General features: G+C 41.7%; 3 protein-coding genes across 3 annotated transcripts; 2 read left to right on the forward strand and 1 right to left on the reverse strand.

Moving 5' to 3' along the window:
- The first annotated feature begins 797 nt into the window (after positions 1-797).
- On the forward strand, positions 798-6353 carry rheb (Ras homolog, mTORC1 binding). Its single transcript, XM_029454222.1, has 8 exons — positions 798-1111; positions 1930-2001; positions 3375-3442; positions 3534-3616; positions 3731-3787; positions 4127-4174; positions 4497-4578; positions 5562-6353. Exons 1-8 carry the CDS (start codon positions 1060-1062, stop codon positions 5652-5654), a joined length of 555 nt encoding a protein of 184 aa, XP_029310082.1. The 5' UTR covers positions 798-1059; the 3' UTR covers positions 5655-6353.
- Positions 6354-7355: 1002 nt separating this feature from the next.
- ly97.3 (lymphocyte antigen 97, tandem duplicate 3) lies at positions 7356-8877 on the reverse strand. Its single transcript, XM_029454006.1, has 4 exons — positions 8623-8877; positions 8305-8374; positions 7804-7926; positions 7356-7567 (listed from the first exon to the last, which is right to left on the reverse strand). Exons 2-4 carry the CDS (start codon positions 8351-8353, stop codon positions 7455-7457), a joined length of 285 nt encoding a protein of 94 aa, XP_029309866.1. The 5' UTR covers positions 8354-8374; positions 8623-8877; the 3' UTR covers positions 7356-7454.
- A 1964-nt stretch (positions 8878-10841) lies between these two features.
- Positions 10842-13565, forward strand: LOC115022880 (gamma-crystallin N-A-like). The gene is made up of 4 exons (XM_029453986.1): positions 10842-10862; positions 11048-11296; positions 11753-11898; positions 13430-13565. The coding sequence occupies exons 1-4, from the start codon at positions 10842-10844 to the stop codon at positions 13563-13565; spliced, it is 552 nt and encodes a 183-aa protein (XP_029309846.1).
- The last annotated feature ends 1573 nt before the right edge of the window (positions 13566-15138 follow it).

The following is a 15138-nucleotide window of genomic DNA, read 5'->3' on the forward strand; positions in this document are numbered from 1 at the left end:
GGCTAATTTCAACTTCTTCATATAGTGCTGGGTAGCAAGTGAATTAACCCCTTTTGTCCAATAACATTTATATCTTAACCTATTAATAATACATAATAATTCATTAATTTATATGTTCTGTATTATTAATCTGAATCTGCAAAGTAACAAATGTTATTAAATAAATGTAATGGAGTAAAAAGTACAATACTTGCATGTTAAATGTAGTGGAGTAGAAATATAAAGTAGAAGAATAAATCTTTATACGGGCAATAATGATGTATCGTTGATACTGAATAACTAGTAAATAGTGATCTTATTTTAGGCTCTTTTAGGGTAATTTTATATAGGACTACTATATAACCTTTATGTAGCCTAAATTAGTAATGTATTAGTGTCATGCACCAAAATGTGCCCAGCCCACATGGGTTTACAAGACACTACAAACAAACCACAGTAGGACCCGTATGATGAATTATATTTTTGTAGTCACACATTTATTTTTCTCTATCTAGAGCTCATTACAGAAACAGTACAGTCTGTCCGTGTTAAAAATAATTACAAATAAAAATAATGACGTCTTCATTGGAGCAGTAAAGCCAGTACCCCTGCTCCCTGACCCTAAAGATAAGAATAACATTGCACCTGACCACCCAGCAAGTGACAATGCGTGTAGCAGCCAATCATATTCCAGAAAGCGGGCACGACTGCTTGAAGGACATCTGTCTCATCCAATCAGGGCTTTACAACAGGCATCGATGCCCGCCTTCACTCCGCGTGCAGCCAATTAGGACGGAGCATAAATTACTAATTCATCACATTGCAAAGGGGAGTGACGCAGTTATTGTAGATCTATAGATACTCCATGCTTTTTATGCATGACCTGAAATAACATTCCTTTTCCAAGCCGTGGACGTTAACATCTTCATTTAATATAAATAATAAAAAGCAAAGAAGAGGGATCCCTGCTGTCATCTTGGAGGCTGTATGCCGAATCTCTGCACCCGTAAAATTTGGATGCCATTCTGGTTGGAGGTTGCGGTACACCCCGAGGACTAGATGCGATAGCCAGGACGAGATATGCCGCAGCCGAAATCACGAAAAATCGCCATCCTCGGGTACAGATCCGTAGGTGAGTCCCTACCAGATGCTGCACATTGGAGTACACGAATACCTCAATGGCATCATATGCGACGCTGAGGCTAAAATTTTAGCGGCCTTTCTGGTCAACTTGAGTCCATTATGTGACTCCTATAATAGACTTAAATTATAGGGAGAACGGTCCGTCATGCCGCTTCTCACAGCGGGCGAATGAGCGCCACCATGTGAGACATGTCTTTTCGTGGTTTTATCACATGAGGCCTCCCATGATGTCTTCAACATATATATTCATATATATATATATATATATTGATGCGTCTCCATCAGTGACCCTAACCCTGGATAGTCAGTGCCATGATTTGTGAAGGCCTGAACGACCACCAGAATGTGACGCATTACTGTTATTTTTTTTTTATCACATCTGAAAGCAAAGAAGCGCAGTTTGTATGCGGTGAAGGGGATGTTTCAGTATGGCACGATGGCACACGCAGATACAACGACTCCAGGCCCTGCCAGCATACCAGCACTAACGCCAAACCCTGAAATATTCCCACAGAGACTCGTATTATGTTTACGGTTGCCTACGCTATAATGAGTTGATATACTAAGCATCCTCCCGTGGTATTTAAATGGGGGTGTTTTTTTTATGGTATATTTTGTCGAATTTAGTAGGTCATTTGAAGTTTTAATGATGATACTGTTTTTTTTCCATGATCAGTCAAATCCCTTTGTCATCTTTATGCTGAACAGCTGATCCACAGTCCATGATTGATTAACACTATAGTTGTGTCCAATTTATATATCGTCTAACATTTAACCTGTTTACAATATTCCTTTGTGTTTTCGCAGGAAAGTCCTCCTTGACTATTCAGTTTGTGGAAGGCCAGTTTGTGGACTCCTATGACCCAACAATAGAAAACAGTAAGTGGGGGTTGTTGACAGCTTGACAAAACAAAGTGGTAAACCTCTCAGTTACATCTCTTCTAAGTGATTTAGTTTAGTAAGTAAAAGTCTAAACAATAGCCACACTAAATATAATGTTGCTGTATTTAAATCTGTGCTCTTTTTTCCCCCCCTCATGTTGTATTTTATAATGTTAGCAGGGGTGTTCTTCAGGCAAGGTGGCCCACTTCTGCTATTAAACACTGTGCAAAACCCTGACACATATCTTGACATTTGAGTTAGCATTGCATCTCTTTTTTTATGCAAATATGTGAGGTGTATGCTGTTTGACACCTGCTTTGAATCATCCGTTATTTATGTGCAAAGACATGTTTGGTTATCAGGCTTTTGAATATGCAAAGTATAGTTTTATTTATAGAACCCAAAATCACAGATTTCTCTCAGAAGGTCATAATAATGAAAATAAATGGATGCAACATTTCCTGCAGGGCTGCAACTAACCATCATCTTCTTTCAAATGAATTGTTTGCTTTATAAAATGTTATAAAATAGAAGAAAAATATCCAATTACGTTTTCTCAGAGTGCTCGGTGATGTCGTCATATTTGTGAATTGTACGTCCTGATAACATGATATCACTAAGAAGAAGAAGAAGAAGAAGAAGAAGAAGAATGATAGCACGTAGCTGTCACCCAGCTAGAGCGCCATGTTCCCTCTACACCAATGTGTCCAAACACTACGCCGCATTTCAGTTTCCACACTTTCTTTTGAGGAACTTTGGAGAAATCCGCTGGTGTGGAGTTTAGTGAGAGTTAAACCTTGTTTACTTTAGTGGAATAAACTCGGAAAACACTGAGAGGGAACTTTTCGCTTGAAGGTACTTAAACAGTACATCTTAGCGAATGAGAGAACACGCAGTAATTCATCAGCCTCCTACTGTAAACACACATATTCCCAGACACTCCAGAGATTTGAGTCTGAACCGTACCTGTAGGCTGTTTTTCTGTTTCCCGACACGCACGCTCAAATATCGCCCTGCGTTTTCTCGAGTGTGTGTGTGTGTGTGTGTGTGTGTATGTCTGTGGTCTGTATCTGTAAATAATCTCCGGATGGGTATAAAGTGAAGGGTCAGCGAGATGCTGCAGGCAGCGCAGTACCTCAGTCCTGTAGATAATGTGACCCATCTCCAGGCAGATATTGACATTCCTGTGCTGGATGAACTCAGTGGTATCAAAATGGATCCATACGGAGAAGTGCACACTGAAAGCGTAGAGCAGTGAAGATGCAGTGTAGTAGGGATGGTGTAGTATTTGCATCAGGGTTATTTTTAAAAGGACGTTTCTTGCTCTGCATCCATTAAAATGTTTAATTTATCATTTCTATTGACTGCAGCATTTACTAAAATGATCACAATAAATGGACAGGAGTACCATCTTCAGCTGGTAGACACAGCAGGACAGGTACGGTTATTGATTTCTATGTAAATATATTTTGTTATTCCATAACGTGTAACTTTGCATACTAATTTCTTCACTATTTCTATCACTACAGGACGAGTACTCCATCTTCCCACAGACCTACTCCATAGATATCAACGGTTACATTCTGGTGTATTCAGTTACATCCAATAAAAGGTTAACTGTTACTCCCCTCTGATTTTTTAAAAAGCATCTCTATGAAGTTCTGTATTATGAGTTGAAAGTGCCTCTAAATGCTTACGAAGAAACTTTCCCCCTCGTTTGTTCCAGCTTTGAAGTTGTACAAGTTATCCATGAAAAACTATTGGACATGGTGGGAAAAGTTCAGTAAGTAATGCTTTCTTCTTCTTCTTCTTCTTCTTCTTCTTCTTCTTCTTCTTCTTCTTCTTCTTCTTCTTCTTCTTCTTCTCCTTCTCCTTCTCTTCTCTTCTTCTTCTTCTTCTCTCTTCTCCTTCTTCTTCCTTCTCCTTCTTCTTCTTCTTCTTCTTCTTCTTCTCCTTCTTCTTCTCCTTCTCCTTCTCCTTCTTCTTCTTCTTCTTCTTCTCTTCTTCTTCTTCTTCTTCTTCTTCTTCTTCTTCTTCTTGCTGCTGCCCAAGGCATTTCAAGACGTATGTAATTTATCGAGCATAAATGACAATGTGCCGTTTACTTTTCCCTCTAATGCAGAGTTCCAATTATGCTCGTCGGAAACAAGAACGACCTACATATGGAGCGGTATGTCCGAACACACACAGACTAATATAGATCTAACACAGACAATATGTATAAAAAATAGGGCATAGCACTTGCCGGTTTTCTGTATATTTTCGTATCCAGTCACAGAAATACAGAGCATATGTTAATGTTTTGTTCACAGATGACCTAAAAGAAGGAAACCATTTAAGCAAGCGTAGTTATTACTTGTGTGTGTGTGTGTGTGTGTGTGGGTGTGTAGCTCCCTTCAAATATACCTTACTCAGTGGAATCAGACGTGAACTCAGTGGCCTAACTCTGAAATATTAATGTGTTTTATCCTGTGTTTGCTTTTTTCCTTTAGAGTAATCAGTTGTGAAGAAGGAAAAGCATTAGCCGAATCCTGGAACGCTGCCTTCATGGAGTCCTCAGCTAAAGAGAACCAGGTAAGAAGCTGCGCACATCATATTCAGCTGCAAGAACTCTGTATGTGTCTCATTCTCATTTGGTATATTTCGTTCATGCTGTATTACTATAGTTGGCTTTAATTTGATGGTTAAATTGTCACAAAGCTTCAGTGTGATCGGCCTGACAAAGTGCTGAGTCAGATCTGTTTCAGTCACGTCTCTGAAGGGAACTTTCCAAAAAGAATTACTCGAATATAATTATACTCTGATGATCATCCGGCTTGTCTAGGCTGTCTATGTGTAACAGCAAACGTTTGACAGGTGTTTACCAGGCGGGGAGGGTCTAACAAAGAGATGATATCAAGTTGCATTATGGGAAGTAGAGAGCGTGACCTTTACCATGAACAAAGGTCAGGATATCTCAGTTTATGGAAGAGCTGAAATATATTATTGTATCAAACCAGCGTCTCCTGTTCAGATCTTTACTAGATCAGAACACATTGATGCTATTTATGGCCAGCATTTTTATTTAGCGTTACCAATTCAATCATTTTGCAATCTGTACCTGCTGCTCTATAAGTAGTTGCCATTGGGGGTTGCTCGGGGTCATAACTGTTTGATAACAGGGTTTGCTTTATCGACTCAACGACAAGATATCAATGTTTACAGCACTGCCTTCAAGTGGCCAATGATATTAATTCATGCAGATTTACCAATGGATCAAAAGTGTATCCAAGATGCAGCATGTTGCATCCACAGTTTCTCAGATTCCCTCAATTTTATCTCGGGATAATCTATATAAAATAATATAAAAATAATTTATCTCCTTCAAATCAAGTTAGTAAACAACAGGTGTTTGTCTTTAAATGCACAACAATCTGTGCCAGTGAGGATCCACTGGATGTAGCATGTGCTGCAAGTGCTAAGTGGTATGAGTGAGACATGTGACGTGTGTGTGTGTGTGTGTGTGTGTGTGTGTGTGTGTGTGTGTGTGTGTGTGTGTCTCTCTCTCTCACTCTCAGACGGCCGTGGAGGTTTTCCGGAGGATGATCCTTGAGGCAGAGAAGATGGACGGCGGCGTGCAGCCAGGAAAAACGTCCTGCTCCATGATGTAGAGCCGCCCGACCAACACACAGGACACTGCACTGGGATATCCCGTTACTTGAAGGCTAGCTGCCAGTTCTCCTCCACCTCAGCTGACTCCACCCCTCCAGGGTCCGAAATATCCAATACCGTCTATTTATGGCTCTGAATCCACTTGTTATTTATCAGTATTTCCTATTCCCTTTTGTCATCCTCGTTTTTCTTTGTGTGTTAGATTAAATAAAAAAAGGATGAGTGGCGGTTCCCTTGTCTCCCACAATCCACCCCTCCTCCCCTTCACTGATGCAAAACGCAGAACTTCATTTTGGGTGTATCAGAAAAAACGTTTTCCTGTGCTCGGTAATAACGACTACCGTAACTAAGGCCAGAGATAGTAGTGGCTTGACGCATCTTAGCTCCTCATTTTGCAGCTCCCATATAGGCAACGAGTCCTTCTCTGTTTGAAATAGCAAGAGATAAGAGAAATGTCACGTCTGCCGTGCATACGCTCTGAAAACGCCGACGTTTCTTCTGATACATCACCAGCTGTTTGGTCCCTCCAATATATAACAGCTCTTTTTCTACTCCATCTCCACGCAGTACCCACTTCTCTGTCCCTCGGTTTGTTTTCATAGCGGTTACTGTCAGCCAAAAAAAAAAATCTGCATCCATTTTCTAATGTTGAAAATGTTGTACAAATGTTTTTGATTGTAATCATTAAAGCAAAAAGTGGTTATGTAAAAAGCATGGGTGTGATTTATTACTTTGTCGCACCGGGAGGCAAGGCAGGTTCTTGTTTATTTAACGCCTTTCAAAGCGTGGGATATAAAAGATGGTAATAAATGCAGCAGACGCACAACTTTGAAAGGATGGAATGCATCGAGGAGGGCGCGGGAGCCAAGTGCAGGCTGGGTAATGATCTAGTTTGTTTGAGATTCAGCACAAAGAAGCAACGGGGGAAATGACACTTTGTCGCACCTCTTTTCCATGTTGTATTTTCAACAATTAGCATAAAACTAAAAGATGACACGAGAGGTTCAATATCCTGCATCAATGATACATTAGCAGACAAAGAGGAGCATTTTAAAGGGGCTTTTTCTCAACGTGTTACTGTCAGTCAGGGATCCTGCAGGAATACACAACGTTCTGCTGAAGTTACAACAGTTCTGTTCATCTCACATCAGAGATTTAGGAATTGTTTGTTGTGTCTCTGCTCTTCTCACTGGTTTGAAGTGGGCGTGGCTCAGTTGAAGAAGATGATGTCATGTACTTCAGTGAACCAGTGTGGATATAGCAATCTGGTGACAGCTGGCGGGTTGTTTGCTCACTGTCAATCTGATCGAACCACACCCTTACCGCCCTGATAAGCAGAGTTCTCCTCGCAATAAACCAAACCTCAAGATGTTATTTTAAACTTAGAGGTCATGAATATTAAATGTAATAAAGCAATAAAATAATTGCAAAGCCCATATGCTCTATTTTCATCTTTGCTAGATGTCTAACAGAGGAGGGATCTTTACAGTAACCCCCAACCTGCTGAAAACAACATGAACTGAACACCTGGTAGGATGATAGTAGGCGGGCTTTGTTTTTGACTTGATGTGGCTGTCAAAAAGTAATAAGAAAACTCCATAGATTTCAAGACACTCGCTTTCTTTTCAAACTTTCTTTTTATTTGTCAAGGGAACGGTTTGACAGAACTAATTTAGTTTTTCAAAAAAAAAAATAGCTGCTTTGAATTCAAACATGCGTTCCCACCTGGCAGCCGCTTGCAGCTGTCAGCGGGAATCATTGGGATTAAGTGCCTTGCTCAAAGATTCTCCGAGACGTTGTCATTTTCGAAGACTGTTGCACATGTCTTCGGTGCAGCAATTGATATCGATGTAGGAGTTCATCTTCAGCATTTCGCAGTCTGACAGAGCCATGCATTTCTGGTATTGACCATCTAAGAAAGTAAAAACAAAAGGTTGTTACATATTTACATGAGTCTAAAACATGCAGCTGACTTTATACTGTATTTTGTATTGAATTAAATCCTTTATTTAAACAGGTAGTCTTATTGAGATCAGGATCAAGAGAAGAGAAAGAAATAAACACATATAATTCAAGCATGAACAGACGGACAGATAATTCACATATATTCTACATTTTCATACATAAATACAACCTTATGTTACTCACGTGGAGGTTGGAGGAACCTGGCAGCAGCGCAGGCGTCCTTCTCTGGTTTACACGTCTCTACAGAGAGCTCGCAGGTTCCTCCGGCCTTCTCGGAGACACACCGGTGACAGTTCAGGGTTTCACCTGAAAAGCAATATTTCAGTCATTATCTTTTCTTTTTCTGTGTGACCTTAGTGTATCTAATTAAATGATGTCATCATGTTGGTTGATGTGTTTTCTGAAGGGATCCTGGGACAATGCAAGTAATTAGCAAAGTTTAATCTCCTTGAAGCCACACAGGATGATGCGCTCTCACAGGTAAGTCAATTACTTTTATGTCCTACAATCTGTTGAATGTCTTTGAGTGAGTGTGAGTGAGTGTGTGTGTGTGTGTGTGTGTGTGTGTGACAGGTTCTGCTGATGTTGTTCCTGTACTGTCGAGACTAGAAGAGAAAGCAGATGTCTCTGTTGCACAGCAGCAGAGGTTGTGTGTATTCAGTGGAGAATAAGTGACAGACTCACCAGCTGTAAACAGCAGGGCGACGGATAGAGCCAAGAGCAACAACTTCATTGTTCTGTTCGATAGTGCGGCCTGCGAGAGATAAAGCACACGTATGAGCGATGCAACATGTACAATACTTGCATTGATTTCAAATATCTCGTGATTTTTTTTAGGAACTGATTTGAAAAATATAGTTTAAATGATGAGCAAAATCGGCAGTGATATTGACTTTTGTATGGCAAAAAACTAATATTGATTGTTATTAAACACATTTCGACAAAAGAACTGAAGGTTGAATAAGCACTATAACTATAAAGTATTGCTTCCTGTGTACGTACCTTGCTGATTCGTCTGCCTCTGTTTCTGCCAATGACTGCGATATATTCATCCACTCTTCCTCTTTTTATACTCCTTCATACTTTTGTCCCGTCCTAATAACGTCCCATTAAGCGGTGTTTCTCTGTTAAGTCTATATGCTCAGCACCTCACCACCCTGGGTACACTGTGTTCAAGGGTAACAGTTTCCCAACGCGCTGATTCCTGCATTATGTCAGAGCTCTACCACCCTTTGTGCACTATTGCAAATCATTTATGAAGCTTTTAAGCAAATATGAGCGTCTCCATTTGATACAGATAAAGATTTTTTTAATAGCTGGATGTAAACCTTAAGAGGAGACGAGAATATATTATTGAAAGGCACAGTGTGTTTACCTCAGTGCTCTTTAACTGACCAGACTCACGAATCCACTCAATACAAAGACTGAAACTAATGAACAAGGTTGAAAGACTCTCTCTCTCTCTCGCTCTCTCGCTCTCCTCTCTCTCTCTCTCTCTCTCTTCTAGCTCTCTCTCTCTCTAGTCTCATGTCTCTCTCGGTCTCTGTCATCTCTCTCTCTCTCGCTCTCTCTCTCTGTCTCTGTCGCTGTCTCTCTCGCTCTCTCATCCTATCTCTCTAGCTCTCTCTCTCTTCTCTGCTCTATCTCTCTCTCTCTATTCTCTCTATTCTCTCTTCTCTGTCTCTTCTCTCTCTCTCCTTTCTTCTCTTCTATCTCCCTCTCCTCTCTATCTCCCTCCTTCTGTGTGTCTGTCTCTCTGTCTGGCTTGTACTCTCTCTCTCTCTCTCTCTCTCTCTCCTCTCTCTCTCTCTCTGTTGGCTTTTCTGGCTGCTCTCTCTCTCTCTCTCTCTCTCTCTCCTCTGTCTGGCTGTCTTCTCTCTTCTATCTCTCTCTCTCTCTCTCTCTCTCTCTCTCTCTCTCTCTGTATGGCTTGTCTCTCCTCTCTCCCTCTCTCTCTCTCTCCTCTCTCTCTCTCTCTCTCTCTCTCTCTCTCTCTCTCTGTCTCTGTCTGTCTGTCTGTCTGTCTGTCTGTCTGTCTGTCTCTCTCTCTCTCTCTCTCTCTCTCTCTCTCTCTCTCTCTCTCTCTCTTTCTCTCTCTGTCTGTCTGTCTGTCTGTCTGTCTGTCTGTCTGTCTGTCTGTCTGCCTGTCTCTCTCTGTCTCTCTGTCTGTCTGTCTCTCACAGAAGAGCAACATATCTTCTTTGGTGCAGAAGAAATATCACCTGAATTTCAGGTACACGCAGAACATTCCTCACGTTCTCGAATGTCTGGCTGAAAAATGCCGCCGATGCTTTACAACAAAGAAAAAGGTTAAAGATGTATTATATCACTTCTCTTTTGGTGTAATTCAAGTGTTCCGTTAAAAAGAAAAGAGGCCAACTCGTTTGATGAAAAAGTCCCTATCATTGTTGATTTAACACACCCGATAAGAATGTTTCACACATTTTGTGACCTTGATTGTGTGAATACCAAACCTTGTTGAACTTTCTCATTTCTAAAGAGCCACTCAAGTCCAGTAAATCATTTCAAATTGTGTGTTTTGTCTCCATGCTATGCGAGGCAAAGAGAGGGGGGGGGTCATACAGTATATGAAAAACAGCTTTTATCAGTTTTGTATGCTGCTCCATCTGTCTAACCTTAAAACTGGTGCTCTTTGATGTTTTTACGGAGGGAATTTTTCATGGGTCAAGGTCTAAGCATATCCAGAGATCCTGCCTGGATCAGCAGCAGAGAAACATCAACAGAGAGTGATCCGTAAAGAAAACCCGGAGGGGAAATCTGCTCCGGAGTCCGACATCTGGGATGCTCCGCTCAGCCTGCCTCCGTCAAAACTCAAGACATGAACTGGGACCGCAAATCATTGTTATTTACATATTTCTTATTTGCCATTTGTGGTTTCACCTTTAACTTTCCCTCTCTGTTTGTTTTCCCCATCACCATCCAAATAGTATTCTGCAACATCACTCCCAAAGCCCAGTCATAGCAAAATCTCTCTCGCTCTATTGTTTCGGCCCCCACCCAGAGCCAAACTCCAATATCAGCACTGGCACATGTATGGGAAACTGTCCATGTGGCAAAATGTCTAAACCCCCCATTGTTGTGCCTTTGTTGCCTCTGCCTCGCGATACCACCACACTCTCTGTTGGCCATATATATGTGGATGTCTACATTTTTCCACTCTTAGACAGTGTGACTAGTGTGGAACAGCTAAAAGTGGAAAAATGTCTCAGTACTCAGGAAAGGTGAGTATCCCAGTTAAACTGAATCATGTGTGTCACAAACAAATGTCAGTCACAAAGGCAGTCAGGTCGCCGACTGGTCCGACTTTTACAAGATATGTTTCTGACTATTATTTGCAGCACTTTCCAAATCAGTATCTGTCAGGAGAATAACATTTGAATCTTCACTGTGGTGGCAAAACAAACAGATCGTGTTCTATGAGGGAAAATGTTTCACTGGGAGGAAGCTGGAGATCTGCAGCGACTGTGACAACTTCCAGGACCGTGGCTTCATGAACAGGGTCAACTCTGTCCGCGTGGAGAGCGGGGCCTACATCTGCTTTGACCACCCAGACTTCAAGGGCCAGCAGTACATTCTGGAGCACGGAGAGTACCCCGAATTCCAGCGCTGGAATGCCCATAACGATCACATGGGCTCCTGCAGGCCAATCAGGATGGTAAGTGTGTGTGTGTGTGTGTGAGAGAGAGACCCCAGGGACAGACAAATATTTTTATTTTTTTTTATTTTTTTTTAAGGCTGGCATATGTGTGGCCTCATTTGTGCACATCTGTTCTTGAAAGAAGTCAGTCAGACTGATTTCAATAGGTTTATGATAAGCCATGCCGTACATAAGCATATTGACAGCTTGCAGGTTTTGAAATCACATATATTAACGGCATCAGCTGAAAGGAAATCACACATTAAAGTGCACTTGAGACATACTGTAGAGCGTGGGCTGTACAGTACATGTTGTCCTCTGGGAACATTTAACCTTTACATTTCTATAGGTAAGTGTTTGCGCATACAATACAGTCCCTGTCACATAAAGGACGAGGCCTTGGTCCTTTGCCATCAGTTGAAGCGAATATGTTTGCTACGACTCAGCAAGAGGGCATGTCATTATCCTCCTCAGCATGGAGAGCACTACAGGATGGAGCTGTTCGAGGGAGACAACTTCTCAGGCCAGTGTGTGGAGCTGAGCGAGGACTGTCCTTTCCTGCAAGCCCGAGGCCTGACCAAGAGCTGCGTCAACTCCACCAAGGTTTATGGAGATGGAGCGTAAGTATCTCTGCGGCAGGGCGAAAGTTAGTTAGTTTAACCTGTTGAGATCACATATGAGCACCAACGTGCTAGAAAGTTCGAGTTCACTGTAATGTATAACTATGTGATCCTGTCCACACTTTTTAAAGGGGTCAGTTCACTCCCAAAAAAATCATTTTAAAGATTTATTTATTTAATTTGGAATTATAGCCTTTATTGTCCGGAGACAGGAAACACTGGGAGAGTGAGAGTGTTTTTGTTTTTGTCAAGAATGTAAGATCCTGGCCAGTATCACAAGATGACATTAAAATGATAATGTAATTATAGTGTTGCATTAGAAATGTAACAGCAGCATATCTTTCCAACAGTGTCTCTGCTACTCTGGCAAGGTCTGTGAATGAACCAGAGGAAACAAAGAGTTGAATTTATAGCTTTTAACTTAATATTTCAATGCTTTTAGCACCACAGACAGAATCCATTCACCTGCATTGTTTTGGGATCGCCCCAGTGTCCAAAGAGTTAAAGGCACTGACCATGAACCACAATGTCCCTGGAGAGCCTTTGTTACCATTTTGCATCTCCCTCTCTCTCGCTCTCTCTCTGTCGCTCTCTCGCTCTCTCTGTCTCTCTCTCTCTCTCTCTCTGTCGCTCTCTCGCTCTCTCTGTCTCTCTCTCTCTCTCTCGCTCTCTCTCTGTCGCTCTCTCTGCTCTCTCTGTCTCTCTCTCTGTCGCTCTCTCGCTCCTCTCTCTCTCTCTCTGTCTCTCTCTCTCTCTCTCTGTCTCTCTCGCCTCTCTCTCTGTCTCCTTCTCTGTCTCTCTCTCTGTCGCTCTCTCGTCTCTCTCTGCTCTCTCTCTGTCTCTCTCGCCTCTTTCTCTGTCGCTCTCTCGCTCTCCTCTGTCTCTCTCTCTGTCTCTCTCTCTCTCTCTCTCTCTCTCTCTGTCGCTCTCTCTGTCTCTCTCTCTCTCTCTTGTCTCTCTCGCCTCTCTCTCTTCTCTCTCGCTCTCTCTGCTCTCTCTGCTCTCTCTCTTCTGTCTCGCTCTCTCTCTCTCTCTCTCTCTCTGTTCTCCTCTCTCTCTCTCTCTCTCTCTCTCTCTGTCTCTCCCTCTCTCTCTCTCTCTCTCTCTCTCTGTCTCCTCTCTCTCTCTCTCTCTCTCTCTCTCTCTCTCTCTCTCTCTCTCTCTCTCTCTCTCTCTGTCTCGCTCTCTCGCTCACTCTCTCTCTCTCTCCCTCCCCCTCATTTCCTGTCATCTCTCCACTCCCAACACTTTATTGAAGACATTAAATGCCCCACATTAATATATATAAAAGAAAACATTTCTTTAAGAAAAGACAGAAGCTAAGAGGTGGATATGTCAGAACAAAAATAAAGCCTAAATGATCTGCAATGCTCTGCTATGTACCACAAGAGGTAAGTGAGGCAATGTGTTTTTATATGTTGACCCTTTAAACCCTACACATTCATTTTAGACAATCCCCTGACTTACACTTGATATTGCATATTTAACATTTTAGATATATTTAAACTTTATTATTTATGTTCCCAAACAGCTGGGTGCTGTATGAGGAGCCCAACTACCGCGGCCGCATGTACATCGTGGAGAGAGGAAACTACTCCACCCACATGGAGTGGCAGGCAGAGAACCCCAGCATCCAGTCTGTTCGCAGGGTGGCAAACTACTTCTAAAACCGTCTCACCGTCGCAGGCAATGAGGAACAACACACCACACAGCCCCACGCTGACTCTGTGGGGCTGTAAAATAATAAAAAAATGAAGAAAATGTTTGACATTGCTTGTTGTTCTTTTTTATTCTTTTTTGTACAAAATTATTCAAAGGCTGAAATAAAGTAGTGATCCGACAATAACTTCAATCAGTGTGAAACCCTTGACCACCGCATCACATTGTAGAAATGGCTGCAGGCTATGATTCAGGTAATTGCTCTCTCTTATGTATCATAACTACAAAACTAAGGGATCCGTTACCAATTTAAATGAGATACTCTAAATACCCCTGAACACCCCTGAAATAATTCAAACACACAAAGACACAAGCAGTCTCCCAGCCTGTTAACACACTCCTCATACAAGTGAACGTTTGGCAGTCAGCAGTGAACAATAGAAACTGCGTGTCCTCCCGACATATAAAGCGTCTAAATCAAGAGTGAAAGAGAGATATTGGACAGGTTGAAGCTGTGTCTGCACCTGCCCCGGGGAGCTCTGCTACCACCTAGTGTCATCCCTCTATTTTACTGTGAAGTCGTGACGCTCACCTCAGGGGTTTTCAAAGTGATCACGATGATCAGTGACACAAACATATGAAAAATAAGATTTTTTTTTACAATTTCTTCCAAATTCTGAGCAAAATATGAATGTCATCCATTCAGGGTGTGTCAGTTGTGTGTCATGATGTTATGCACACGTGTGTTTATGAATGTACAAAGCAGTACAAGTAGTGTATTGGCCTGAATTGTATTTAACAGCATTTTGCAACATTATTAGCTCATAGTTTCATGTTTATTTATGCACCACTGCATCACCCCCCCCCCCCTCATGCTCTCATTCTGTTAGGAATGTCACACCACGGTTGTGGCCGGTGGACCTTTAATGAGCACTCGTGTGCTTTCTCTTCCAACTGTCATGACAACAGAACACCTATCTTTACAAGGTTTCGCTCATGGCTTCGATCGAGTTACAGGGTCAATGAAGGATGGCTTAATGAGGAAATGCTTTGTCTAGAGTTACAGTGGCACTAGTTTAAGGGCGATTACCTATGACTAACCCTGTTCCTGCGCCATTTAGTGCATGAATTGTCTGAATGTCACTAACATGCCATTAGTCTGGATGTCAAAGATGAGAAAGCGAGAGGGAAACTGTGAGCGAGGCTTAATGGCTTTTTAACAATGTCATCGCTGATTCTCTATCATTATGGGATTTCATTTTTTTACACAAAGGATTCGCATTTTGAAAGAGCATGTCTTAAATGCTATATAAAGCAAACTATGTGCCATGATATTTTATTATTAAAGACATATTTTTCGTTTCATTAATAAGCCTTGCTTATTTGCTCTAATGGAGGTAAGCATTTCTTCTTAAATGGGGAGATTATGAAAGGGAAGCATACCCAATTAGTGAAGAGGAAATTACTTAAACCTTAACCTTGTTGAGGGAAATACTTCTAAAAGGGATTATGTGTTGGTTGGGAGACTTGATGAGTGGGTAGACTTTGTCCTTTGTCACAAAACACTTAAAATATATATTA

This window comes from Cottoperca gobio, chromosome 17, assembly GCF_900634415.1.
Source record: "Cottoperca gobio chromosome 17, fCotGob3.1, whole genome shotgun sequence".
Lineage (NCBI taxonomy): Eukaryota > Metazoa > Chordata > Actinopteri > Perciformes > Bovichtidae > Cottoperca > Cottoperca gobio.

Coding starts and splice junctions, on each gene's coding strand:
- rheb (XM_029454222.1), top strand. CDS start 1,060: ATGCCGCAGCCGAAATCACGAAAAATCGCCATCCTCGGGTACAGATCC. Junction 3,617..3,730: donor TCAGTTACATCCAATAAAAG/GTTAACTGTTAC, acceptor CGTTTGTTCCAG/CTTTGAAGTTGTACAAGTTA. Junction 4,579..5,561: donor CCTCAGCTAAAGAGAACCAG/GTAAGAAGCTGC, acceptor TCTCACTCTCAG/ACGGCCGTGGAGGTTTTCCG.
- ly97.3 (XM_029454006.1), bottom strand. CDS start 8,353: ATGAAGTTGTTGCTCTTGGCTCTATCCGTCGCCCTGCTGTTTACAGCT. Junction 7,927..8,304: donor CGCCCTGCTGTTTACAGCTG/GTGAGTCTGTCA, acceptor ATTGCTTTTCAG/GTGAAACCCTGAACTGTCAC. Junction 7,568..7,803: donor CAGGTTCCTCCAACCTCCAC/GTGAGTAACATA, acceptor TTACTTTCTTAG/ATGGTCAATACCAGAAATGC.
- LOC115022880 (XM_029453986.1), top strand. CDS start 10,842: ATGTCTCAGTACTCAGGAAAG. Junction 10,863..11,047: donor TGTCTCAGTACTCAGGAAAG/GTGAGTATCCCA, acceptor CAAAACAAACAG/ATCGTGTTCTATGAGGGAAA. Junction 11,297..11,752: donor CCTGCAGGCCAATCAGGATG/GTAAGTGTGTGT, acceptor TATCCTCCTCAG/CATGGAGAGCACTACAGGAT.